General features: G+C 38.5%; 3 protein-coding genes across 4 annotated transcripts in view; 1 reads left to right on the forward strand and 2 right to left on the reverse strand.

Annotated features, from left to right (window-relative positions):
- Positions 1 to 143: 143 nt before the first annotated feature.
- On the reverse strand, positions 144 to 10157 carry ARPC5 (actin related protein 2/3 complex subunit 5). The gene is made up of 4 exons (XM_059937709.1): positions 9780 to 10157; positions 7345 to 7416; positions 4934 to 5110; positions 144 to 1525 (listed from the first exon to the last, which is right to left on the reverse strand). The coding sequence occupies exons 1-4, from the start codon at positions 9921 to 9923 to the stop codon at positions 1463 to 1465; spliced, it is 456 nt and encodes a 151-aa protein (XP_059793692.1). The 5' UTR covers positions 9924 to 10157; the 3' UTR covers positions 144 to 1462.
- A 200-nt stretch (positions 10158 to 10357) lies between these two features.
- RGL1 (ral guanine nucleotide dissociation stimulator like 1) overlaps positions 10358 to 26865 on the forward strand; it is a 298327-nt gene continuing 281819 nt past the window's right edge. For both annotated transcript variants that reach the window (XM_059937720.1, XM_059937734.1), the window contains exon 1: positions 10358 to 10780. The gene's annotated coding sequence lies outside the window, so the exon portion shown is untranslated. The remainder of the gene's footprint in view (positions 10781 to 26865) is intronic.
- On the reverse strand, positions 20353 to 21456 carry APOBEC4 (apolipoprotein B mRNA editing enzyme catalytic polypeptide like 4). Its single transcript, XM_059904058.1, has one exon. It carries the CDS (start codon positions 21454 to 21456, stop codon positions 20353 to 20355), a length of 1104 nt encoding a protein of 367 aa, XP_059760041.1.

Raw genomic sequence — 26865 nt, forward strand, 5'->3', positions numbered from 1 at the left:
TTATATTTGAATAAAGTAGTTTTATAAAACTTCTACGCAAAATTAGCTCTTGTCAAAGAGTATAATAACCTGGTGGTAAAACAGGAACTCTTTCCTCTTCATTAACTATGCATTCATAAGTATTAAAGTAAGAGAAAAATAAATTATTCAACACTGACATTTTATTTTCTGAAGTTTATCATTTTTACAAAACAGAACAAAAAGCAGGTATCAAAAACAGCAAAGAGTTTACAGAATTTCTGCACCAGTTTTCACACAAGTCAGTGATTATGACGCTGGTGCCTAATGTAAATACTAGGTACAGTCTGATTTCCCTCATGGTCATAAGCATTCAGGTGATTTGTTTTAGAGCTACTGAATAATTACTTTTTCATAAGCACCGGTCATTTTTTGAGAACCGATTTGGTTTGTCCAACAAAGTGAACACTTTTTGATGTGTGGCATTTTCTTTTTTTTAAAAAACACTGAGCTAAAATACAGAATGTGTATGTGTTTGGATCCTAACCAAATCTTTTGAGATCCCAATAATTACCCTGAAAAACACTGAGGACATTTATAGGACATATTAAATACTAGTTATATATCTCATAATGTCGAAGGCAGCTACTATAATTCTAAAGAAAATAGCATTTCATTCAGAGGCTGCCCAGAGTTTCAACTACATCATAGTTTCCACATCCTTCCTGATTTGGAGTAGTTTCCCCATATAGGGCCATATCATTAGAAAAAAAAGTTTTATGCTCATGCCAAACAGGGTCTGGCGTTTTACAGATACATTTGTGTAGAGCAAGATTTCTTGCTCTGTACCCTGGGTGACCACAAAGAAATCAAGAGGCCACGATTACTGGATGCTGAGAGGGAGAAGCGTACTTAAACTCACATAATCCGGAGGCGAGCAGAAACAGTTGGAACTCAGTTGTGGTGTTCAGCCGCCACTTGTTCCAGGAACACATTTCATTTAAATAAGGGAAGTACAGTCCAGTTTTGCAAAGTTAATAGCTGCCAGTCTCTCAAAAATTTTTTATAAAGATCATTTCCTGGCTAGCAATGAGTTAGGAAATCGGCCTCAAATTCTGATTAAATTTCTCACTATTAGTCAAAAACAAAACCAAAAAACCGCTCCCAAAAACCAAACAACAAAAAAACCCCCCACACCAGCCAACAGGGGTTAACAATTGCACAATTAAACTTGAATGTAAATTATGCTATGTACAGACTGGTATACACATCACTGAAATCATTTTGAGAAAATGAGACGTTCCTGTTGAAACATTTCTTCTATTTTATCCCAATTTCATTAAAGGAAAACTGATATGTAATTTTCTTCTTTATAGATATGAAAAGGAAACAAGGCAAAGCTGAGAGAAACAGATGCTACCCAAAGGGCAGCGGTGGCATTTGGTTGTTTTGGTCTTTGTACCAGCAACTCCCACCCCATGGGAGATATCCAGTTCCTGCCGGACTACACGGTTTTCCTTGCAGTCAAGACTCGAACAATGGACCCCACTCCTCCAGCAGCAAGTGCCTAAACACAAACCAAAGTGTCAATGTTGGCAGAATCATAAAGGCTCAATTCTCACACCAAGCAAAACATTGTTCTTTTTTCTTTTATTTTTTTAATATCTTTATTGGAGTATAATTGCTTTACAATGGTTAGTTTCTGCTGTATAACAAAGTGAATCAGCTATACGTATACATATATCCCCATATCCCCTCCCTCTTGCATCTCCCTCCCACCTTCCCTATCCCACCCTTCTAGGTGGTCACAAAGCACCGAGCTGATCTCCCTGTGCTATGTGGCTGCTTCCCACTAGCTATCTATTTTACGTCTGGTAGTGTATATATGTCCATGCCACTCTCTAACTTTGTCCCAGCTTACCCTTCCCCCTCCCCATATCCTCAAATCCATTCTCTAGTAGGTCTGCATCTTTATTCCCGTCTTGCCCCTAGGTTCTTCTGACCGTTTTCTTTTTTTTTTTTTAGATTCCATATATATGTGTTAGCATACGGTATTTGTTTTTCTCTTTCTGACTTACTTCACTCTGTATGACAGTCTCTAGGTCCATCCACCTCGCTACAAATAACTCATTGTATACATGTGCCACATCATCTTTATCCATTCATCTGTTGATGGACAGTTAGGTTGCTTCCAAAAACATTTTTCTTAAAGGGAATGTGTGCAGCAATTGATTTTGGATTCACTAATTTTCACAAGTATTTCTTGAGCACCTATTATGGGCCAGGCACTGTTCTTAGCATTGGGGATACAGTAATTAAAAAAAAAAAAACAAACCTTCAGAGTCCCTGCCCTCAGGTGCTTACATTCTAGTGAGATCCTAGTTTACATTCTAGTGTGTTGTTTTCAAATAATAATATGTTCTTAAAGATCTGCAGCATGATGTTTTTGCCGCAAACAGGTGCTCAAATATAAATTTTGGACATTCGTTCTGCTCTCAGCAGTGTCAGGAAGAAATTCAAACTGGGATCAACCATTTTAAGTTCCGTTTAGACAAGTCAGTTTGTCAGATTTTTCTTTTCGCAAGCTAAGAAAATACTATTTAATAGCTAAGAACTTAGGAACTTTGATTTTGCCTTGGAAAATTGGAAGTCATGACTAAGAATTAGGAATCTGAAGCTCTGGTTTACTTGTGGTCGGAAACACTTACTGAATACCTTTGTGTACTGGGTACTGTGCTAGATGCTGGGGGTACAAAAGTGAACAAATACAGCATTCGAGTCTACTGAGAAGAGACAGACATATAAACAGATCATTTAAATATAATATAATACATGAAATGACAGAGCTATGCTTTGGGTGCTATAAAAGCACAAGGAGGGGCATATACCCAACCTGAGGGCATAGAGGAATGTGAAATGGTGAGGGAAGGCTTCCTGGAGAAAACGATACATTAAATGGATAAGTAGGTGACAGACTGACATAGAGGGTAAAGAGGCACTGGGGCAGAGAGAAAATCATGAGCAAAGGTATAGAGGTGTGAAACATTATGGTGTGTTTAGGGAAAACACATTATTATGTTTACTGCTGAAGCATAAGGGAAAGAACAACATGGAAGATGAGGCTCGACCTGGGAACTTGGATTTGATTCTGCAGGTGATTCACAAGGGTAGATTTGGAAGTTAGAGACAGCATTCTGGCGACTGGGTGGAGAACAGATTTGAGGGAGGCAAAACTGGTAGCCAAGAGACCAGTTTAGGAAACTATAGCAACAAAATGTTAGAGATGGTTGAGTGGATGATCTGAGAAGTATGTAGGAGGTAAGACTGACAAAAACTGGTGGCTGTTAGGAAGAAATGAAGACTTAACACATGCCTCAGTTTTCCAGCCTACAAAAGGGGAATAGCAAGCATTCCGTCCTAGCATTTTTATGAGGATTAAATGAGTTAATATTTATAAAGTGCTTGGAATACAGTAACTGCTCAGTCAATGTTTGCTATGATCCTGAAACTATACTGAAACTAGGCTGATAGGTTTTAATGCTGGCTCTTCATCTGTAAATTGAGGATGATAAAGATATTTATATATCTCATAGGACTGTTATAAGGATCACATGAAACATAAGCTAAAAGTACAGCAGCTGGTGAATAAAAAGTATTCCATGAATAGGATGACTATATCAATTATTCTCCAAATTGATACACTGTAGAGTAAAAGGGAACTATTCATAATTATGTTGGGACAACAGGCATAAACTGGGGCTGTCTTGGGAAAACTGGGAGGCATGATAATCCTATCCATAAATGTTAGCTCTTTATATTTGACAGCGTATGAGGAATAAAGTGACTTGATCCAGGTAAAACAGGAAGTTTTGCTACCTACTCATACCTTACATGTGTGTTTTTACTCAGATACCCAGATAATAGCTTCTGAAAAACTGAGTTTTGGTAACTGAAAGATGTTAGCGAATATACACCTTACCTGTGGTTGGTTCTATTTGAATGTTACACTGCTTATATCTATACCAATATAATATAAGAGTTGGGTATTAAAGATTACCTTACCAACTTTTTACCTGAAGCTAAAAATTCCCCTTAGCCATTTTTTTGGGGGGGGGGCGGGGGGCGGATAGTATACCAGCATCTGCTTACATTGCAAAACAAAATGCATGAAAAGAGAAAAAAAAAATGTAAGAATTCTTGATCCCACCTCCGATTCCATTTTTTTAAACTGTGGTAAAATATAACATAAAACTTGCCACATTAGCCATCTTTAAATGTAAAATTCAGTGGCATTAATTACATTCAAAATATTGTACAGCCACCACTGCTATCTATTTACAATACTTTTTCAGCTCTCCAAATAGAAACTCTGTACCCATTAAGCAATAACTCTCTATTCTCCCTTCTCCCCAGCCCCTGGTAATCTCTAATCTACTTCCGGTCTCTATGAATTTGTCTATTCTAGATGTTTCATATAAGTGGAATCACACAACATTTGTCCTTTTGTGTCTGGCGTATTTCACTTTGCATAATGTTTTCATGGTTCATTCATGCTGTAACATGTATCAGAACTTCCTTTTTTTCAGTCAAATAATATTCCATTGTATGTATGTGTCACATTTTGTTTATCTGTTCATCTGTTGATGGGCACTTGGGTTGTTTCCACCTTTTGGCCATTGTTAAAGAATTCGTGATTTTATTACTTATTTTCTTCTCAAAGTTTTGATTTAGTTTGAAGTTCAAGATTGTGTTTAATAAACAATAATCATTACTGAATAAACTGAAGTGTTGCATGTCAGCATCTCTTAAGACCAAGGCTAGTAAGCATAAATCTGAACTTTCATTTTCATGCATTTATTTGTAATAGCAAAGATGTATAACCAAAAAGTCAAAATAGTTATTTAGGTGAGAGGTTGTCATTGTTATTCTGCATTACAAAGGAATCAGTCATATAAGTGTATAATTCATAACTTACCTTTTCATGCCACTGCAATAACATAGCACTGCTATTGTCAGAGGGGCTTTCAAAGCCTTTATAAATATACTTCATTAGGAGATCCACACCATTCTTGTCCAGGGATTGAACTGCCTTTTCAATATCATTAGCTTTAAAAGAGATGAGCACCTTCAAGACAATGCTGCCTGCTCGATCCTGGGGGTAAATAAGTAACATCATTTAGACTCATTTTTGTGTGTGGGGTTACAGTCTTAGAAAGGCCACCCTGAGAATGTGACATTTGAGTAAAGACCTGAAGGAAAGAGGAAACTTGTGGCATACTTGAGGAAAGTATTTCGGACACAGAAAAGGATAACTGCTGTCAGTGTGTGTTCAGTGTGTTCAAGGAATAGCAAGAAGACCCAACGTGGCTGGAGCAGAGTGGAAGACAGGAAGTCAGATAGGTAGTGGGAAGACAGAGCGCGTAAGCCCTGCAGGCCCTGGTGAGGGCTTCGGCTTCCTGTCAGAGAGGTGAGAAGGTGCTGGGAGGTTCTGAGAAGAACAGGGATATAATCTGACTTACACTTTAACAGGACCAGTTGACTGCCATGTTGAGAATAAGCCGGGGGCGGTGGGGTTGGAGGAGGGCGGGGAGAGCACGAGACAAGGCAGACGCAGAAGCAGGGAGACCAGTTTGGAAGTTACTGCAATAAGACAGGCCGGTTTTGGCTAGCATGGTAGCAGCGGAGGTGGTCAGAAGTGGACAGATTCTTGATATATTTGAGGGTAGAGCCGAAAGGATTTGCTTACAGACAGATGTGATAAGTTATCAATTTATTATATCAATATATTTCACTTCTTGATCTTAAAAAAAAAATATAAAACAAAAAAAGAGGAAACTAAATTGCAGTTCTACCATCAACCATCCTTCAGAAATAAGTTATTAATAAACAAAAATTTAAGTTTTTAAAACTTATTTTGTTTCATATCTATAGTCACTTGACTATAGATATGATATAGTGATCTTCATTCATAATGATCTTTTTTCTTTGATAAAAGGCTGCTCCAACAGCAAAGTTATTGTTTTACCCTTCAAGCCAAGCACAGGGAACACTTCATTTCCCCTTTCAACGTTTCTCTTTCTATTCAACACAAAGTGATACCTTCAGCATTCCAACTGGTCAGATTTTACAGTATGTTTCTACCACCTGTTGTTATCTTCAGTTTAAAGACTATGAAATTACCCTATTTAGAAAAATATCCTTGCACCCAGAGCTATAACCTCCCATCCAAAGCTATGATAAAAAACCACCCACATAAAAGCAGAAGGTGGTAAAACTGAAATTTCAATGACATTATTCACTTTTAAAAACCAAAGAAGTATTTCCCCTCATAAATGATTATGTGGTCTAGATAATTATTATGCATTTACCTTAGTTATTACTTACTAGTATTCAACTAAGGAGATTCTTGGGGCTCCTAGCATGTATGAATAGCTATGGACAGTGGGGTCAATGCTCTGGGCTTCATTTTAAACAATAAATAAGTAAATAGGTTCTTAAGAATTACTGAAAGACTGCTACAGGGAATATAATTATACAACTTTTCTGAAGGGCAATTTGGCAATACCATATGCACCAAAGCCTTAAAAAAATGTGCAGTCTAAAATCCAGCCATTCACTTCTAGAAATTTATTCAAAGGAAACAATTAAGAATTTACCAAAAATTGTTCATTTCAGTACTGTTTATGACAGAAAAAAAGGTCAATTATCTAAATATATGACAAAAGATTATATATAACTAAACTGCAGCATTATCTATATGCAGCCATTAAAAAAGATATTGCAGAAACAAACTTATTGCCAAGTAAAGACGTTCATGTATGCTGCTATACAGTTGAAAAAGCAGGTTATAAAATTCCATTTTCATTAAAAAAAAAAACACTCATAGAAAAACTCTATAAGCATATAGCAAAACCAAAAAATAATCATTATCTATGGGTCAGCGGTGGGATTATGGATGATTACTTTTTTATTCCCCCACATTTCTGAGTTTTCTATAATATTTAACAGAATTAAATATTAGAATTTAATTCTATGAAAATGGTAGAATTTTAAAAAAATCTTTAAAAAGCAAGTAGAAACTGTTTATTTTGTGAAAGTTTTATTCTTCAAGCCTTTGCTCAAATTCAACCTGAGTGGCCTCCCCAAAAAACACACAGATCTCTCCAATGTTTGAACTTAGTGTGTCTACCATGCAGGATTATCACAACTCAATGTTAGAGTGCTATTTTTTCATATATAAATTTTCTACCTATCAAACTACATTGTAAGCTCTTCTATGTCAAAGATAGTAAATAGTTAAAATATTTGTTGATTGTGTGACACTTCAGAGGATTTTGGTAAGAATGCTAAGATATCAGCAGAGATCGCGTGTTGTCTGTGACTCACCTTCACTGCCTGGCTCTTGGTGTTGATAGGGGGGTTTTTCAGAGCAGCCTGTAGGGCAGCTGTCATGTTTCCTGTGATGGAGGTTAAGGGGATAGCAAAAAGGGCAGCCTTCAGGAAAGCGCTGTAACTCCCAGGAACCACTGGTTCTTAAGAGTTGACGTTATGCATAGAAAGAAAAATTAGTATGACTGCTATGTTCAATACTGGAAAATGCAACATGTTGATTTCAAGGATGTCCATCATAGGTAAAATACTGAAAACAAAAGAGAACACTAAATTTTAAAAAAATAAAGCAAAAACTGTTTCATGCTTGGTTCTAATTAGTAATTGAACACCTTGATAACCTTTCATTTTCCAGTAAGACACGTATGCAAACATTATCCAGAGTGATATTTTTTAAAATTCTAAAATATATATCAGAATTATTAGACACCAAAATGAAATAGCCTATCCTCAACCAAAATACATCTTTTTATGTGATTCTAACTGGAAAAATAAAGACCAAACTTTAACTAGAATTATATTCTATATTAACTGAAATGCTGGTAGAAAGTGCTAGCAGATTACTCTAGCAATCTGAATGATATACATTAGCAATCTCTCAATATTGATGAAAAGAGGCATTATAGAAGATATAATAATTCAATGACCCTTAGGTGGCAGCTTAATTTTTCTGTTTTGGATATTTTCTCTATTTCATAAAGGTCATTCAAACTGTCTTAGGCCACACCTATTAAATTCAGTCTCACTTTGAAAGCATCAGTGAGTTAGCAAGTATGAGAAACAGAAGGCCAATTAGACCGTCAGAACGTACAGGCATTCCCCTAAAAGGAAAACCACACAGAGTTCACTTGTTCCTCCATTTGTAGTGCCTGAACAAGGCTTGTCTCTTCTTGTAACAAGAGTAGAAGAGACAATATCTTTATATTTTAAGATGAATTGATTAAAAAGCAGATTCACTATATGGATACAGCAGTAGCATTTAAGAGTCATCCCATGTCACCTAAAATAAGTTAGTCTCACAAAACATCATTTATGCACCACCAAGAATGCTTTTACACAGAATAATCTTCACCACTTATGTTCTGAAGAAAAAGGTCTGACCAAAAAAAACTATGGTTGGTGGTAGGCTGTTATTTTCAAGGCTTAATGGACTTCTAGAGAAGCATGCCTTTTGCAGATTGGCTCATTTATAAGACCTCAAACACTTAAGTATTTAAATAATGCAAAACAGCAACAGCTGGTTGGGAAAGTCATGGAAATCAAAGAAACATCTGTATGTTGATAAATGTCTAATGCTGTATTTTAGGTACCTCTAAGACCAGCTATGGCTGCTACCAAGTATTTTCACTCATACATTTCCCCATTTAATTTAATAGGACACTGATGAGGAAAGAGTCTAACAAGGCTTCCTAACCTTATGAATACACCCAAGAATAATTAGAAATGAGTGAATTCCGTAATTGAGAATCTCTAAAACTACAGCTTTGGTTATTGCAACATTTACATTTTACTAAAAGAGATCTGATGCAAATGCGTCCTCAAAGTAATGAATATTTAAATATGCAAAAACAACAATCAGGAACTGACAGCCACATTTTAACTAAATGGAAACGAGTCCAGCATTACAAAATGATTCTGTTTTGTACAAATGATTCGCCTTCTATTTTACTCACTGGGGTTTATTTTAAATATTTCCAGGGATTCTCTACATGCATTCCTTGTTTTCTTTCTATTGTCCTTTGCTTAGCAGGTGAAAGGCTCCCAGCTTCCTTCTGGGCAGTTTTGGTGGTTTTGTACTCACTCCCTTTCCCCCGGTTAACAAATTCTGTGCAATCTATATTTTGCCAAATCCCTTTCTCTTATGAAAAAAAAAAAAAAAAAAAAGGCCACGGACAGAGGGGCCTCAATTCTGCAAACCACCCCATCTCTCTCGGCATGAAGTAAACTATCCTAACGGGGCCAAAACAAAACTACCATCACAATTAAAAGAACATCACTGAAGAAAGATGCCCGTTCCTCCCAATCAGACATGGGTGCTAATGGGACTCCGGTAAATACGGTTCTGGGAGGACAACTTCAGCGCCCCGCCAACAGCCCGACTGACCAGCACCAGCGCCGCGAGGGCGCGGCCGGCACCGCGGGTTCCCGGGAGCCGAGAACTCCGGGAGCAACCTGAGGAATCGGGGGCGTGGACGGCGCGCCGGGAAGGGCAACTTTCCGAGGGCGGGACCCTGGGGTCTCGGGGCGACTCGGTAGAAATGGGAGAGCCCCCTGCCCTCTCAGAACCGGGGACCCAAAGAGACGGGGGTGCTGGGGGCAGCTCCGAACCCGGTCCCCGGCCGGGGCCCGCCGCCCTCATGCCCTGCCCGCAGCGGGGGCCCGGAAGAGGGGCTGGGTCGGGTGGGGTGGGGAGGCCGGCGAACAGAAGGATATTGCCGCAGGCAGGAGTCCACCTCGCCCTCGTCGGGCCCGGCCTGCCCGTCGCCCCCGTCTTCCTCGTCCACGAACTTGTTCTCGTCATACTCATCCACGTCCACCTTCCGGAACCGGGCCGACGACACCGTGTTCTTCGACATCCCGATCCGGATCGGTGGCCAAGGCCTCCTCTCGGTGCTGCCTCTACCTTAGCAAGCCCAGCCCAGCTGGAACCCGCAGACTGGCGCCTTCACTTCCCTCTTCCGCTCAGAGGCGTCGCCGGCAGCCGCGGCTCGGGTGGTTCTGGGCCTGCGCGCTGGCCGAGCTCCTTCCTCCTCAGGCTCACGCTCTTCTTGAGCCTCCTACGCCGCCCCCGCTCTCCTCCGAGGGGAGCGCGCCAGGGAGGGAGCACGCTGGACGCAGTGCGCAGGTGCGGACTCTCTGCAAGAAAGGGGCGGGGCGGGGCGAAGGAGGCGGGGGCGGGAGGGGGCGGGGCAGGAGGGAGGGCAGAAAGCGGTGCCGCGGGCAGAGGTAAGAGGCGATTGGTCCTCCTAGTGCGTCACGTGATCCCTAGGGGGTTTCCATAGAAACGCTTCTCTGCGGTCCAGTCTAGGGGGTCTTAGGTTGGCTGCGATGGGCACTGGGGGCGGGTGGCCTTGGCTTTGCTGCAGCCGCCGCCGTCCAGGACCTGTCATCGGGGTCCTGCGTAAGGTCCGGCTGGCACGGACTTGCCTGTGAGGTGGGATGGACTGGTTGCCGGACCAAGTCCCCTGCAGTTGGCAGGAGTATGAGGCGGAGTGATGCACGCCCAGCCGCCCAGCATCGTTCTAGTTGTCAGAGGCATCGCTTCGGACTGTGTGCTGCCCGTGGCTTCGTTCCCGAGCCGGGAGCCCCTTTCTCGGGGTTGGACCTACGCTGCGCGGCCAGCGGGAGGTCCCCAAGGACGGAGTCGAAAGGTCATATCTTATGTCAGTGCTGTGTAACGGCATAGCGACTGCACCTGCAGAACTCGAATTAGGTATCGTAACCACTGGGAAGGAGGGGGAGGTATCTGGGTAGGGGCTGGGGTCCGGTGGCAAGACTGGGGTGAACCTGTGGAATTTGGGGTAGGGTCAGTCATTGACATCTTAAAATAAGTGGTTGTTTGGAGCAGGAATGCTAGAAAAGGGTAGGGGCGAGTTTCACTCTCTGGCGCTGAGGGGAAACAAAATGTGTAAGGATTAGTTGAAACCAGACCTTTAAGATTTATCATTATGGTTTAAGATTTATACGATCCCGCTAGGCCAGCTTTTTATTGTATTTGACATCTCCATTTATGAGAGCAAAGCTCTTATTGAGCAGGTAAAAAGCATTAAAACTGAGGAAGTGGTAGTTGGATTGTGTGTGTAACACTGAAATACAAATATCTGCAGAATAAAATTAATTTGGACGTTTGTCAGGTTTAGTTTAATTTCACCTCTAACAGAAGGCCGGCTGCTGCCCTAAGTACCTCAGTCCTTGGTTTCTTGTGCTGTAATTGAAAAGAGAACTGGGATTAGAATCAGAAAACCCTGGCTCATGTCTTGACTCTTCCTTCCACTCATAATCTATTGACTGAGGTACACCACTTAAAATTCGAAATGTCAGGTTTCTCATTGCAAAAGTGGGGCTAATAATGTGTACTTAAAAAGATTGTTCTGAGGATTAAATACGAGAAAGTGTTTGAAACTCTAAAATTCTGCATAAATATAAATTGCATGTTATCTGTACCATTGATTTTGGCACTAGTCTTATAAATTACTTAATGATATATTGTGTTTTATCTTGCCGCTGGAAGAGAGAGATTCTAGAGGGCAGAGACTGTCTTATATTTCTTTTCTTTTCTTTTTTTTTAAATTGAAGTATAGTTGATTTACAATGTTGTGTTAGTTTCTGGTGTACAGCAAAGTGATTCAGTTATATGTATATATTGTATCTTCCTTTACATCTGACATAAAGCTAAGCATGCAGAAGGTACTCAATACATTCAGGTACTCAATTATTCATTGATGAATGAATAAATGTGACAGGCAGTACAGTTTGAGGGTCACACTGAGAATAATGAATCAGAAAGAAGGGGAAGAGAGATCTCAAAGTCAAACCTTTGTTGGACATATATACATACATATGTGTATACATATCTGTATCTATATCAATATGTATATATGTATACATAGATAGATAGATAGGTAGATAGCTAGAGACCCTTCAGGAATGGAATACATCCTTTTTTCTTGGGAGGAAGAAGCAATATGGCATTTTTCTTTTCCCAATTAAATTACCCTTCTATAAGAATATCATTTAAGTGACAGAAGTGACATTTATTTAAGTCAACACTCAAGTTACGAGCAAACACTGCTAAAAACTCCCCCCAGGGCTGTCTTAAGACAGCAAAGGAAAATTTTCTACCTGTTGGTAATATTTATTTTAAAAAGTTGTATATCAAAGTATCAGAGCATTACTATGGTGAATGGCATTATATAACTTAGAATAAAGATTTGTTTTAATATTTTTTCTCAGTTTCAATCTTTTGCTAACTCTAGTAAGAGCTAAACAATATAGTTGTTTAAATGCTAAAGATGATTGTATTTTTTGTTCTTCTAAATAAAGATTTTCTTTGAAGAGAAAATTGAACATTAGAAGCACATTTGAGAACAAATGGAAACAAGGATTCAAGAGCTAATACATCCCTTCTCTTACATTTCTGTTCTTTTGTATTAGGGCTTATTTAGGAAATTTCTTTATTCTCCTTTTTTAGAACTGGGAAAGAGCACCAGAGTAGAAATCAACTTAAGGGAATAGTGAGTGGAATTTTAAAAATCAAGTTGTTCAAGTGTATAATTGTTTTGATTGCTCAGAATTTTGCTCTGTGTGTTGAATGTGTTAAATATAATTAATTACTTCTTAGCCACAAAAAGCATATTACATTTGAGATGTAATCATGTGAAAAATGTCCTTTTCCAATGCAGTATTTTTTTTTTTTAAAGAGGTAATTCTTTTTTTTTTTTTTTTCTTTAAACTTTTGGGTTTATTTATTTATTTTTGGCTGTGTTGGGTCTTCGTTTCTGTGCGAGGGCTTTCTCTAGTTGCAGCAAGCGGGGGCCACTCTTCATCGCGGTGCACGGGCCTCTCACTATCGCGGCCTCTCTTGTTGCGGAGCACAGGCTCCAGACGTGCAGGCTCAGTAATTGTGGCTCATGGGCCTAGTTGCTCCACGGCATGTGGGATCTTCCCAGACCAGGGCTCGAACCCATGTCCCCTGCATTGGCAGGCAGATTCTCAACCACTGCGCCACCAGGGAAGCCCAATGCAGTATTTTTTAATGTCTCACAATGATAAGTACCTAGTGCCCAGTGGGTACTCAACACCTTTCCATCCAATGAATTAACCTGACAAGTTAATTTTGGAATCATATTTAGAGATAGAGCTTTTTTTAATGGATACATTAATTATCTCCCTACCCTCATTAGCTAATAGTTAACTCTATATAAACCTTTAGGGAAATTTCTTTGTGTGTGTGTGTGTGTGTGTGTGTGTGTGTGAAGAAACCAGTCCTTAATAATCTTTTAATTAGAAAATATACATTCTTCTACTTTCTTGCAAATTCAAAATTTTTAATGTTGATCATGGCACTTAACTCATTTTAAGTAGTATTATTTTTCCTATTTTAATTTTTCAAATGAGTGCTTATCCCTGAAATAAAGGATCCATATGGTTTCAAGACATTTTATTTATTGTGCAAATAACCTGGTTTGGTTACTAAAGTAATGCAGAATCTGAATTTTCTCAAGGTTAATGCTGCAATGGTAGTATGTACCTCTTTCTGATTTTCTGTGATGATGCAAAGAGTGAAGGATCTTTTTAGTTAGAAAGGATTTTAATGAAACTATCCCGTAATAGATCTCTCTTTTCAGATATTTTAAACCAAGTACTTTACCTACTATGTGCTTCTTTTCCCCAAATTTGTCAATATTTATTAATTAACAAACCAAAACATTGAGTCCTGTGCACTATTATTTTTATTATTTGAAGTGGAAGTGAACCCAATGTTAATAAAACATGTCAAAAGTATTATAAATATAAAATAAACAATTTTCAGTTCTGGTAATGATAATTTAATACCACTGTTCTCTAGCAACATAATTATTACAATATAAAAAGTTTTTTAGCATGTTATCCATAGACTATGCTATGGTTTAACGCTTGTACTTAATATCCAAATGAACTGGTTCAGCGTTGAAACACTAACCTTCAAATCTTTGGGTTTTTTCTTTGTGATTAATTTTAGCTTTACATAACTTTATGATTACACACTGAGGTAGAGTAGATAGGGTGAACTATTTTACGATAGGACCTTTATTCTTCAAAGATTAAAACAAATTTTTAATCTGTACTCTTATCTCAGGAAAAAAGTTTAGTGCTCAATTAAAGGATACACCTTGTTTTTTAAACATCATTGTGAATGGGAGTCTTTCTATTTAAAAATTTTTTTACCTGTTTATGATAATCTAAAGAAAAGCTATGGGTTTAAAATTTTACTTATTCTATATTATTTCCCATTACTGGGATCTCTTATTAATGCTAACTGTTGTTTTAAGGCTACACTTATTGTCACAATACACATCGTAGTATTTGAGGTAATGATAATTTACATCTTTTCCAATATTTATATTACATTTATTTATTTTTCTTATCTTGTTGCATTAGCTAGATGCTCAAAAACAGTGTTGAAAAATTGGATAGTAGGCTTCTCTTCTTTGTTTCTATTTTAATGGAAATGTCTTTGGTATTTTACCAGTTTTTATTTCCTATTTCTTTATGATTTTTAAGAATGACTGCTGAAATTATCAAATGCTTTTTTGGGGGATGTAATGCTAAAATCTTATAGATTTGGATCTTTTAATTTGTGAATGTGATGAATTATATTTTTTCTGCACTAAATCATTCCTACATTTCTAGAATAAACTCTATTTGACTATTTTATTACTTCTTAGATTTGGTTAGTTTATATTTTGTTTACACGATTTCAGAATCTATATGTATAAGACTGGTCCACAGTTTCACTTCTTTGTGCTATCTTTATCTAGTTTTGATATTAGGATTAGTCTAGCTTTGTAAGATGAATTGAGAAGATTTCACCATTTTTTCTATGCTCTGGAATAGTTTGAATAATAGAAAATTACCATGCTGTTTTTTCTTTGAAAGTTGTAGAATGTGCTTACAAAATTATCTGGACTTGCTGAGATTTTTAGAGGTAGATCTTTGATCATCTTTATATTCTGTGGTTATTGACTTGTTTGGTTTTTTTTCTCCTTCTGAGTCAATTTTAGAATTTATATTTTTCTTAGTAAATCATGCATTTCATCTAGATTGCCAATTTATTGGCAAGAAGTTCCACAAAATATTTTGTACAATTATTTTAATATCTTCCATGACCACAGACATATTGCTTTTCTCATTGCTACTATTAACTATTTAAGCAAAATACTAAAATCAACATATTTTTCTTCTTCCCCCCAACCTGATTATCACAAGTTCTAGTAACATATCTTTACTTCCTATAGAAAGTAGCTATCTCAGACTTATAGGGTTGATAAAATTTGAAAGATCCTACATTTTCTATCCCTTTCTACTGTCTATCCTTATTCTGTTAACATTTTATGAATAATAACAACCACTTAATGAGTGTTTACTGTGTTTTAGACACTTGGTAAGTAAGCTCTTTACTTATTTTATTTAATCTAGGGCCTAGGAGTTAGTGTTTCCATATTAAGGATGAGGAAACAAAGGCTCAGGGAGGTTGTGTAACTCAGCCAATGATGCTCAACTAGCAAGTGGCAGATTCGTATGGGAATTAGGTCTACTTTCAGTAAGTCTCTTAATTCCCAATTCTACTACTTACCTTTTGCTAAAAATAAGGATATAGCTAAGTACCGAGAGTCTAAATAAATCCACACAATAGCTTGAAATGAACTATAAATTGTGAACTTTAAAAAACTTATTATAATGATTTTTTAAAAATATATTTGGTTTTCGGATATTCCTGTGAGCTTTCCACACCTTATCTCAGTATTTTGAGACTAGACATAGAGCCTGTTACCTAATATTTAGTCCGCCACAGAAGATGACCTTTGTGTGTGTGTGTGTGTGTGTGTGTGTGTGTGTATGGAGAGATCAGTAGGTGTCAATTAGTAATTCCACTTAATTTTTTAAAAACTGTGGCAAAATACACATAACATACAATTTACTATCTTAACCATTTTAAAGTATACAGTTAAGAAGTATTAAGTACATTCCATTGTTGTACAACCATCACCACCATCCATCTCCAGACCTCTTTTTGTCTTGCAATACTGAGACTCTGTATCCATTAAACAATAATTCTTCATTCCACCCTCGCCCCAGCCCCTGGCAACCACCATTTTACTTTCTAAGATGATAAATTTGATGACTCTAGGTACCCTATATAAGTGGAATAATACAGTATTTGTCTTTTTGTGACTGGCTTATTTCACTTAGCTTGATGTCCTCAAGATTCATCTACGTTGTAGCATGTGTCAGAATTTCCTTCCTTTTTAAGGCTGAATAATATTACATTGTATGAATATGCCACACTTTACCCATTCATCCATCAGTGGACAATTGGGTTACTTCCACCTTTTGACTAATGTGAATATTGCTGCTTTGAATATGTGTGTACATATATTTTTTTGAGACCCAATTTTCAATTCTTTTGGGTTTATACCCAGAAGTGGAATTGCTGGATCATTTTTTTGTTTTTGTTTTTTAAGGAACCAGTTCTACTTAATTATTTAAATAGGGTAATAAAGCAATGTTCCCAAGCCTAAGGCCTCTGATTTGGTATATCCCTGAGAGTCAAGGACATCCAAGGTAAGGCAATCTCAGGACTTATGTTTGTTTTGAGGTCCTGGATAACAAGGGATGGGGGTAGGGAGAGTACCAAAACTCTGGGGTCTAGAACCTACTTAAGTTCTCCACCCCAGCCCACCCAGCCTACCTAGCTCCCAGAGTCTAGAGGATGCCCATTGGTACACTAGTTTGAGCAGGATCACAGAAAAGCCACAGGACTGGTACTAAATAGGTATTGATTTTTCCAGCCTTTATAGTGAGTCCACATTATTATTATCTTGAGAGACATTAAAGCATTGTGATTAAGAACATGGGTTCTGGAGCTAGACCTCCTAGGTTTGACTCTCAGATCAGCCTTTACTATTTGAGCAATTACTTAAGCTTTCCTTATTTGTAAAATAGGTACTATAATAATAACTACTTCATAGAATTATTGGGAGGATTAAATGAGTTAATAATTTAAGTACTTAGAAAAATGCCTGACATATAGCTCTCACTAAATGTTAAGTAGTAATAATATTATTTTTAATTAGTATGGGTTACCATTTGGCTTTCCTTAAAACCCTTGGAAACAAGATAAATAACATTCCATTGTGTGAGTTAAACTTTTTGGATTGCATGCACTATGAATCAAGAAAAGATATCTAATATCATTTTAAAGAGATAAGATTTGCTCCCAGGCTACCAGGATTAGATTGTAGCTTGATGAAAAATTAACATCTATAGAAAATCAATACTAGTCATGATAGGAAATGGTTATAGAGGTTTATGTTTTTTCTCACAGCCTTGGCCCACCTAAACCCTGTCCAGGGGGCAGGTGCCCTTGTGCATATCTCATCGTTTCATTCCAAGTGGCAGATGTCTGTCCCTGGTAAACAGAGTCTGACAGCACTAAACATTAGAATCACATTATGAACTCCTCTAATCCACAGAGCAACCTTCTTATTATAGTTTGGCTTTTCATGTAGCTTATCTACATGGATAAGGCTGGACAACTTGAATATCTGGTTTCATATCCAGTTGTAAGTCTCACTGGAAATCAATTAGCTTTCTGCTTTTATATGTAAATCTTGGGAGTTTTGTTAATCTGGTCTGCCCCTGATTTATAAATCCATTTTCTGTATAATGACTAAGTAAGTGGTGGAGCCTACAACGGTGAGACCCAAACCCTGCACCATGTTTGATTCACCAAGGAAATGTTCCCCTCCCCTGGACTCTCATCAGTTTCTTGGGACCTACTCCCCTGCCTTTTTTAGATCAGCACACCACTAGCTCCTTTAATTTATCGGCTTGTATTTTCCTTATTGGAATTACCATATGTGTGGTGGCAGTTATACTTCTTTGCTATCACCATTGCCAGTTTGCTGAGGAAAGGTGGAGCATTCCAATTTCTACTCTTCCCTAAATCCCTGGGCCAGCTTGACACAAACAAGAATCCATTGCATGGTGAACAGGAAGACCTGATTGTTGCACCGTAAGAGCTCACTCCATGGAACTATTGCTCTGATATGTGCCATCTTAGAGCAAAAAGAGCTCAAGGGAACCTTAAAGATGAGCTAGCTCATATCTCTTGTTTTACAGATGAGGAAATAGAGACTACTTGCCTAGGGTCCTATATCTTTATGCTCTCTTAACAGTCTCTTGTCTAAAGCTTGACTCTATTGGCCTGGACTCATGATCTATCAGTGACGTTTTTCTTCCTAGCCCCAGTCTTATCTAACCAGTACAAAAATGTAACCGTCAAAACACTTTTCTTTCCTATTGTTTTGGCAACATTTCCCCCTTTGTTATATACCGCTGATGTCCAGGCTTACATTTGAAATACAAATTCATCATAGATTTCACACTATGTTTCTAACTGGATCCTTTGTATCCTGATTGATACTGTGGTCTTTTTGACCACTTTGGAGAGACATCTCATATTAACTAATTGGATGTCCTTTTTTTTTTTTTTTTTTGAGGCGCCCACAAGGCAAGATGTTTCAGAGCTGTCTCCCCTGGCCCCTCCGACTTACTGACGCTATTAGCTGAGTCACCCACCTGGATCTGTCTACTTTTACCATGATCAGAGATGCTGATTTTGTCATCTTAGGGTCTTTTTAAAGAAAAAACTCTACATCCCAAGTTGTAGACACATGGTTTCATAATCCAATAATAAACTTCAACAGTACCTCTTTAAATAATAATTACTGTATACCCACAATATAATTATATTCTAATCTATAAAAAATTTCAGGTTAACAATAGAAATTCCTTTTAAAATTTTATTCGTGTTTATTTTAATCACAATAGAAAGTTCTATTCTAAACATTTTTCTTTTCTCCCCCTGCCCCCACTTCCTCCTCTCCCTCCTCCTCCTCCTGCTCCTTCAGCATGGAGTATTATGTGCTTTAAGTTTTTTCTTCTAATGGCAAAACTATCTTATTAGCTTAGCATTCATTTTTACACATATTAAGAAAATATTTAGTAGCAAGTTACAGATGAATGCACATTTTTCTTCTGATGCATTTTTACATATTTCTAAGAGGAAAGTGCAGCAAACAGTTAAACGTAAACAAGGGGCTTTAATGTACACGCTCAAAAGGTTAGTCAAGGAGCACTTCTTAGAAGTGTGTTTTGAACAAGATTTTAAGAGACGGTATAGATGTGCACTGGTAAAAAAAGAAAGGGGTCAGAAAAAAAGGGAAGTAAAACAAATTATGCATTGGGAAGCTATATCAGAAAAGGGGGGAATGGATTCTATCAAAAAAAGATGTTCATTGCAGTATGATTAAGCAGGCGCTTGGCTGGAACGGAAAAGGAATGTTGGGGCGTGGCGACTGGTAAAGTTATTGAGATGTAGATTCACAGTCTTGCTACCCACGTTTTGCCTGGCTGCTGTGCCAGACCCTAAGGGAAAAACAAAGAGGAGAGAGAGACAGTGCTTGATCTACAAGAACCTACACTCTTGCTGATAAGACAGAGCAACAGGAAGGTAGAGGAGGAACCTTAAAAGCCAGTAAGAGTGGCTTGGATTTTATGTGGTGTGTGATGGAAGGCGTTTTGGAGACTTTCATGTATTCTCCTGCCTCTATTATCTGCTCAAGAGGGAAAGATCAAACTGAGCAGGTGGCTGGTTTCAAAAATCAATTTTGGCAGCTATATCTAATCAATTAGCAAAAGAGCTTTTCTCCACACAAACTATTTTGAACCATTTTGAAAAAAAAAAAAAATGAGCTGCCTAAAATCTGTCCATGGTTAACAATTAATGGAAAATCACTGATTTGCCTTTGCAGGCAGCACTTAATGTCAGTAACTCAGGCTGTTTTCCAATTTTGCAGTAAATTTTTATACCGAAACCAATTTAGGAAGCTATTTAGTCCATGGGCTTCTTTAGTCGAAAGATGATGTGGGTAGTGTAGAGTAATGACATTTTCTTATCCACATCAGAATATTAGCAAGTTACTAATGGCTCCATTTTGATACTGTCACTTTTAAAATACAGGAGAGAGATCAAGTTGCTTACGGAAACATTGTGGATTATGTTAAAAACAGTGTTGCTTTATAATAGTTGAGATAATAAATAATTCAGGTTTTGCTTTTAGTGTATCAGTTTATCTCCATCTTGGATCAGACCTAAGAGAGAAAGTTCCCAGATTTCTGTTGCCTATCTAATCAAGTCCTCTGGTAGTAGTTTGGTCTCTTGTTGTAAGAATGCCAATTTTAATTTTTCCCTTTCTTCTTCTTCTTTTCATCTGCCTCTTTGCTACTAGCAAACTGTTCGGTGATTTCTACTCTCTCCACTGGCATTCCAATGGGAGGCCTTCTGAGATCATTGGTTTCCTGGAATGATATTTGAGGCATATTTAAGTGCTTTACGATATTCCTGGGTTTATGTGGGTTTTGTCCTACATGGATTGGTGGTAGGTTTCTGAAAGGCACCAGTACGAAAATGACAGGAACCCTGGGGTCTCGGGTCAGATTGGGTTGCAGTTGTCCACTTGTCACTTGAAAAGACTGTCTGGGAAAGACATTGTTTAAGTGGTAGCCCTCCAAAGCTGCCTGAGCTTTTATGTTCTGATTCTCTTTTGCCTGGGGAAGAATATTGGTGAAATAGGGTTTCACCCCTGTTATGGCATTGATTTCATATGCATTGTGCCTGTCTGCCAGTGCTCTCCCGGTTAAAATGGGCTGGAAAACAGTCACTCCCGACATACCACTCACAAAGTTGTTGAGGAGAGAATGCCAAATCCCACCACTTATTGGGCTCAAAGTGACCTGCGGCCATAAACTGGCCAGGCTCCGGAGAGCTTCGCGGTTCCACGAGGAGGCAGGAAATTCAGCCTCAGTATGATAGAGCTGAGAAAAGTAAATACTAAGAGTGACATCTGGATACATTACCAGGAAATTGTACATTTTGCTGATGCAGCAGTGGTTAGCTTCATTGCAAGGGGAGTTGCTGGAATACAGAATGATATGCCTGATGCCGTCGTTATTGTGTATGGCGGAGTCAAAGTAACCATTCATCTCAAATAACATTGATTCCGGATGGGTATCATTCCCAGTGCAACTGCTAGCATGGCCCTTTTGCACCAGGCTTCCAGAAGAAGTTTTTAGTTCATAGAATGTGAGGTGTTTTGTTTGAGGATATGTTGGTCCGTAAGGGAATCCAAAAATCTGATAAAATTCTGTGTAGGGAACTCTTGCTTCTTCACCTGTCCGAATATGGTAAGGACAATTAGAGCAATCGAGAGAGAATCTCAGCCAGTAATAAGGTTTTACTATTGTTCCACGATTGGCTAGGTATTCCTCATATAAGGGCTCCATTGCTAGTTTTATTGTCTTCTAGCTGCAACCCTAAACAAGGAAGAGAAATTATATATAAAACCGATGCAGGGAAAAATGAAAGACAATGCATTAATCTATTGAACCATACTTTTCTTTAAAGGAATTAGCCTAGCAACTATGGTAGCATCTTTGATTCTAAAAGACAGTGATTTATAGCCATAGATTAGAAAGTTCAGGATTCTAATCCTGAGGATTAGACAGATCCTGGGTAGGACAAAAAAGAAAGGCACAATACACTTTCACCTATTCCATAGATTCTGAGGCAATAGAGCAAATGGGTTAACAGTGCAAGTTCTAGAAACAGACTGTCTTGTTTCAAATCTAGGCTCTGCTGCTTACCAGCTTCGTGACTTTTGGCAAGTTATAGAACGTCTAGGAGCCACAGCTTCCTTCTCTGTAAAATGAGGATAAGAATAGAACCTATCTCACAAGATTATGTCGAGGATTGAATGATGGAATAAATATAAAATGCTTTATTATGTGCCTGACACATATTGAGGACTCGATACATACTAGCTCTCAGTAGTAACAGTATAAATCCCCCAGGTTATCATGATTCTGGTTTATGACAGTACGAAGAAATAAGCAGGGGTTTTGCATTTTGTTCATAATATTCTTCCTTTGATTCTTTTCTGAATATGAAAGTATCTAATATATTGTGTGGAGGTTTTGAGTGTGCTTTCATTTAAAATCAGCTATTTCTTCAAATCATTGGCAATAAGTTGGAGGTGGTTTTCTTTTGGGGAATAGAATCTTAGGGTCTATTTTGCTTAATGGTAAAGACTTCTTGGAGAAGTGCCACTTGAGTATTCTTTGGGTTGTGGACCCTCATTCATTGACATTTGAGAGTTTTATTTCCAGTGGGTGGGTCTTATTAGAGCATTTTGGAAACTTTACTATTCTGGGAAGCAAAGATGATTCTTCAGGATATTCCAAATAAATAATTTCTTGGACGTTAAGCCCCCAAAGTTGAGATTTTAAGTAATGGTTTTTCCTTTACAAAAACATCCCTTCAGTATCATTGTTCCTAAGCAGCAGCCAAGGGCATTATAATATAGTTTTAGAAACATTTTAAAGTAACTTTTTATTTTACAAGTATTACGTGTTTCTTTTGTAGAATATTTTTTAAAATGCTGATACATAAAAAAAAAACCTCATACCACTTTGTATCAGTTTACATTCCCATCACCGTTAACAGGTCTATTCCCCCCAGTCTTTTTGCTGTGTATGTTTGCAATGCACAACATAATTAAACCATGTTTTATACTTTGTTTTTTCACTTCGTATTATGTCATGAGGTTTTTCTTCAAAAAACACAATGTTCATGGCTATTTTATCACAAAACTATAACAGGTTCTTTCCTCTTATCATTATTATAAATAATACTTTGATGAACATTTCTGTAAATAAATCGTTCATGTCTCCAGTTCTTTAATGTAGAGAACTAAAAGTTGTATTATTAGATCAAGCTTTGTCAGATTGTTTCCTAGGATGATGGACCAATTTTGTCACTGTCTCCCAGTGTTGTTTATTATGCCCTTTGTCAATTTGAGAAGTGAGCATCAGTATCTCTTTATGGTTATACTTTGTACCTTTTGAATTCCTGGTGAAAAGGTACAAAGTATCTTTTTACATGCTTATTCGTCTGTAGTATTTATTATTCTGTGAAAGATATATGATCCCTTACCATTTTCTTTTTTGTTTGAGGTTTTTCTGATTGATTTGCAATAACTCCTTATGTATCAAGAACATTAGCTGTCATATTTGTTGCAAATATTTTACCTGGTTTATAGAGCCTTTTAATTATACTGATGGTATTTTTAATTGAGCCAAATTTTACATTTTATGTGGTCTAATTACCATTATGATTTATTTTTTACTACTGTATTTAGAAAAGACTTCCCATCAAAGAGGAGTTTAAGTATTCCCCGTTATTTTCTTCTAGTATGTATGGTTTGTACATTAAACTCTTTGTCCAGGCAGCAAAATGAATAAAGCAGAAAAATTTAAAGGGATAAACTGACCATTGCAACAAAATTAATTTCTCACTTTTCGAAATCTAATTTATCACTTCAAAAGTATTTATTACAGCCTCTCATATGGAAGCTCTTTGATCAACTTCTGTCTTCCTCAACCCAGATCACCTCAGTATTTGTATTTGATAGAGCCTGATCTCCAGGCTGAAATCTGCAGAGTTCCTCTGCTAACCCTGTCCTGGGCAGAAAATATTTTAGGAGCTTCAGTCCAGCTGTTGATGGGATATGACTTTACCCATGTCACCATTATCCTAATGGCTGATATCTCTTCAGTAACTCTGGGCACCGCATACCCATCAAATTCCAGATTTCATCTAATCTCTGACATGTCAACTTAGTCCATAGAATTGGGTGTTTACCTCAGTTGGCTCCTTAGTGCTATATTTTCCTGCCCTGAGGCTTCTTACACCTTGCATAGATTTTCCATGGGATCCTGGACTCTTTTCCTTCTTAACCCTTGGCAGCGGGCTGATCACCTAGAACCCGACAGCATCTCCTGCTTGATCCTGAGTGTTGTTTTCTCCTTGGATCTGTTCCTCTCTCAGCCTTACGCATGAAACTGGATCTCTCTGAATATCAAAACTTGCTGAAACCAAGCCCAAAGTCTCACTCCCTTTTGAATATTGTGCCCTGAATGTGGTCTGCCATTGGGTGGTTACAACTTAAATTACAATGTCAACTCACCCATAGGAAATTTACAGGTTGATTTGGTTAAAATGTTATGGAAGCGGTACCAAGAGGCCCTTTTCTGCCTTTCCTTTTTTTTTTTTGGAGTGGGGTGTGCAGAGATAACTATATGTAATAGTCCCAGAATTATCCTTCTGGGAAGGAGAAGTCTTTGTGTTTTCAAGATAAAGACAGTATGGAAAGTCCTGATTGCTTTTCTAAGCACGCCTTCCTTTGCCTCCCTCTCCTATGGCTATTTTAGCCATGAATGATGCATCATTACTGTCTTAAAGGAGATCTTGAGGACTAGTGGCTTTTATATGTAATGATGGGAGTTCTGGAGTTTCCTTCTTGCTGATGGCTTTTTAGGGTCAACCAACGGCGGTTCCCTATTGGCAAGTCTTCACTTTTTCAGAAGATTTTAATCACCCTTATCTGAAGGGGAAGCAGGAAAGAATTCCTGCCTCCTTTGAACACTTACAGGATTTGTAGTTTATATCATCAATTTGCCATTTACGACAGACTGTCTTGTCTTGTTAACTTTTGGTATCTGACCTTTCGTTCTCTCCTAATCAGGCTGAGACATGTCCTGTTTAGCCCAGGGACTACCTCAGGCACCTTGATTGGTTCGCAGGCCGGGTTGGCTAAGACTTGTTTCCCCACCTTCCTGTGTCCCTACCGCCTAATCCTTTCCCTTCTGCTTTGTCTGTGCTTGGGAAATGCATGTTGCCCTCAGTCAAGCAGATCCACTGGCAGTAGAAAGTAGAGAGCTGCAGAACCCAGCTCCTGGCATCTACTCCCTGTGAGTGGCCCCCTGGGCTACGGCTGTGAGAGGACAGCCTTCCTTAGTTTAACATAAATGATCCATACATGAGGACAATCTGCTTTCTTTTCACTCAACTAGGATTAGTGAGTGCTGGTAAAGCACAGTTTGCACTGGAGTAATTGGAAAATGGAGTTTGCCCTTCCCAATCTGTGCGCAATCTGTTAGCAGCTAAAAACAAATGTTAGCAGTTATAATTACCATCATTTTGTCTCCAGGCTTGGATCACATTCCAGGTGTTCTAGGAGTTGGTCCATTCCCTTTTTTTTTCCCCCTTTAAGTCCCATACCCTGTTTCAAGTAGCTTCAGCGGGCAATTGTGTTGTAAAATTCACCTCCTGTATCGGTTCAGGACTCTTTCGCAGTTTGTGTCTATCAGTTCCTTTGAACTTGGCCGTCCTGAGTTAGAAAGACCTTGCTGAGGTGTGGCGGCCTCTAAGAACGCTGTTGACTTGGTGCCATGGTAACGTTTGCAAAGTAGCTACTGCTAGGATACGGCTCTGACGCTTATTACTTTATTTGCATTTCAAACCACCTGTTCCAAAGATGAAAATATACATGAATGCATATTCCATTCTGGATTAAAGTGTAATATCTTACTGTTTAAGTGAACACGTTGGGGTTTTTCTCCCTCTGGCTGCGAGAATCAAGTTCTGAGCTCAGCACCTTTGTTCTGATCTAGAGTAGGTGCCAAGCTTGGGGTGTGGACAAGATTTGTTGGTCCTGTTACCTGTGGAGGTGCCAGGGCCCCTCCTTGGGAGGCTCACGCTTCTGTGAGAGGGAGGCCCCTGCAAAAGGAGCAGAGACTAGACTTCCCCAAAGGGAGGCACTTTCTACTAATAGCCCCACAGTCCCTGAAGCCAGGGCGGGGCAGGGTGGGGGGGAGCTCTTTATTTTGTCCAAACCTGGGTTACTACGTGCTAGCAGTTTCCCTCGTCTTACACATTCCCTGGGAGACTCTTGCCATTATGTGTGTGGTTCCCTCCAGTTTAAGACAAGCTTTGCCCCTGTATCAGCTGTGGCCCTTCCTCTGTGGCTGATGGAAGAGTCACTCATCCTTCTGCCTGCTTTCCCCCTGCCCCCTTCATCTCCACACCGTCTCCTAGGGCACTGGACGTGTTGATAATCATGATTCATTGTGGTCACCCTCATTATTCCCGCTCCCCTCTTCCTCAGCCCACTTGAAGGAGTGCGTGGTGATCACTATTATGTATTTCCATTAGTTACCACCCAAAGTTCTTAAGCATATGTACTACTCTAAAAACAATCCATCAGGGATGATGGAAGCACCTAGAAGTCTCCTTGCTGCAGCATCACCACTCAATTTTGTTTCTCATGGTCCAACTTCCAGTCTCCACAATAGCAACAGCCCTCTCCCTTCTCCTCTCGGAGGCTCCTTCTAGCGTCAATATTTTAAGTTGATCTTTGTGCCTTTTATGGGTCTCAAGTGTATTCATTACCTCCTCAGCTAGCTAATTTTCAGTGACATTTTCCTTCTTTGGTGCTTGCTCACTCTATTGCATCCCATTCCTTCCCCACCACTGGCCACTGGTCATGCCTTTCTGTCCCTACTTCTTGCCTCCATTTTCGCCTGCTAACTCAGTGAACTGGTAAATATAAAACCAAAAGTTGATCCTCAAATTTCACCTTTTATTTGGCCTTAATAAATGATATTCCACTTAAAAATATTACCTTAAAAATGAGCCTCTATCCACTAGTATATTTACCAATTGCATTTTAAGGTAATTTTAGAGATAGGCAATCCCAAGTAGCCAGCCAGTGTTTAAAACAGCTCTATTGAGGCGTAACTGACAAATAAAATTGTATATATTTACCCTGTATAACTTGATCTTTTGATGTATTT

The sequence above is a fragment of the Balaenoptera ricei genome, chromosome 1 (genome assembly GCF_028023285.1).
Source record: "Balaenoptera ricei isolate mBalRic1 chromosome 1, mBalRic1.hap2, whole genome shotgun sequence".
In the NCBI taxonomy this organism is placed as follows: domain Eukaryota; kingdom Metazoa; phylum Chordata; class Mammalia; order Artiodactyla; family Balaenopteridae; genus Balaenoptera; species Balaenoptera ricei.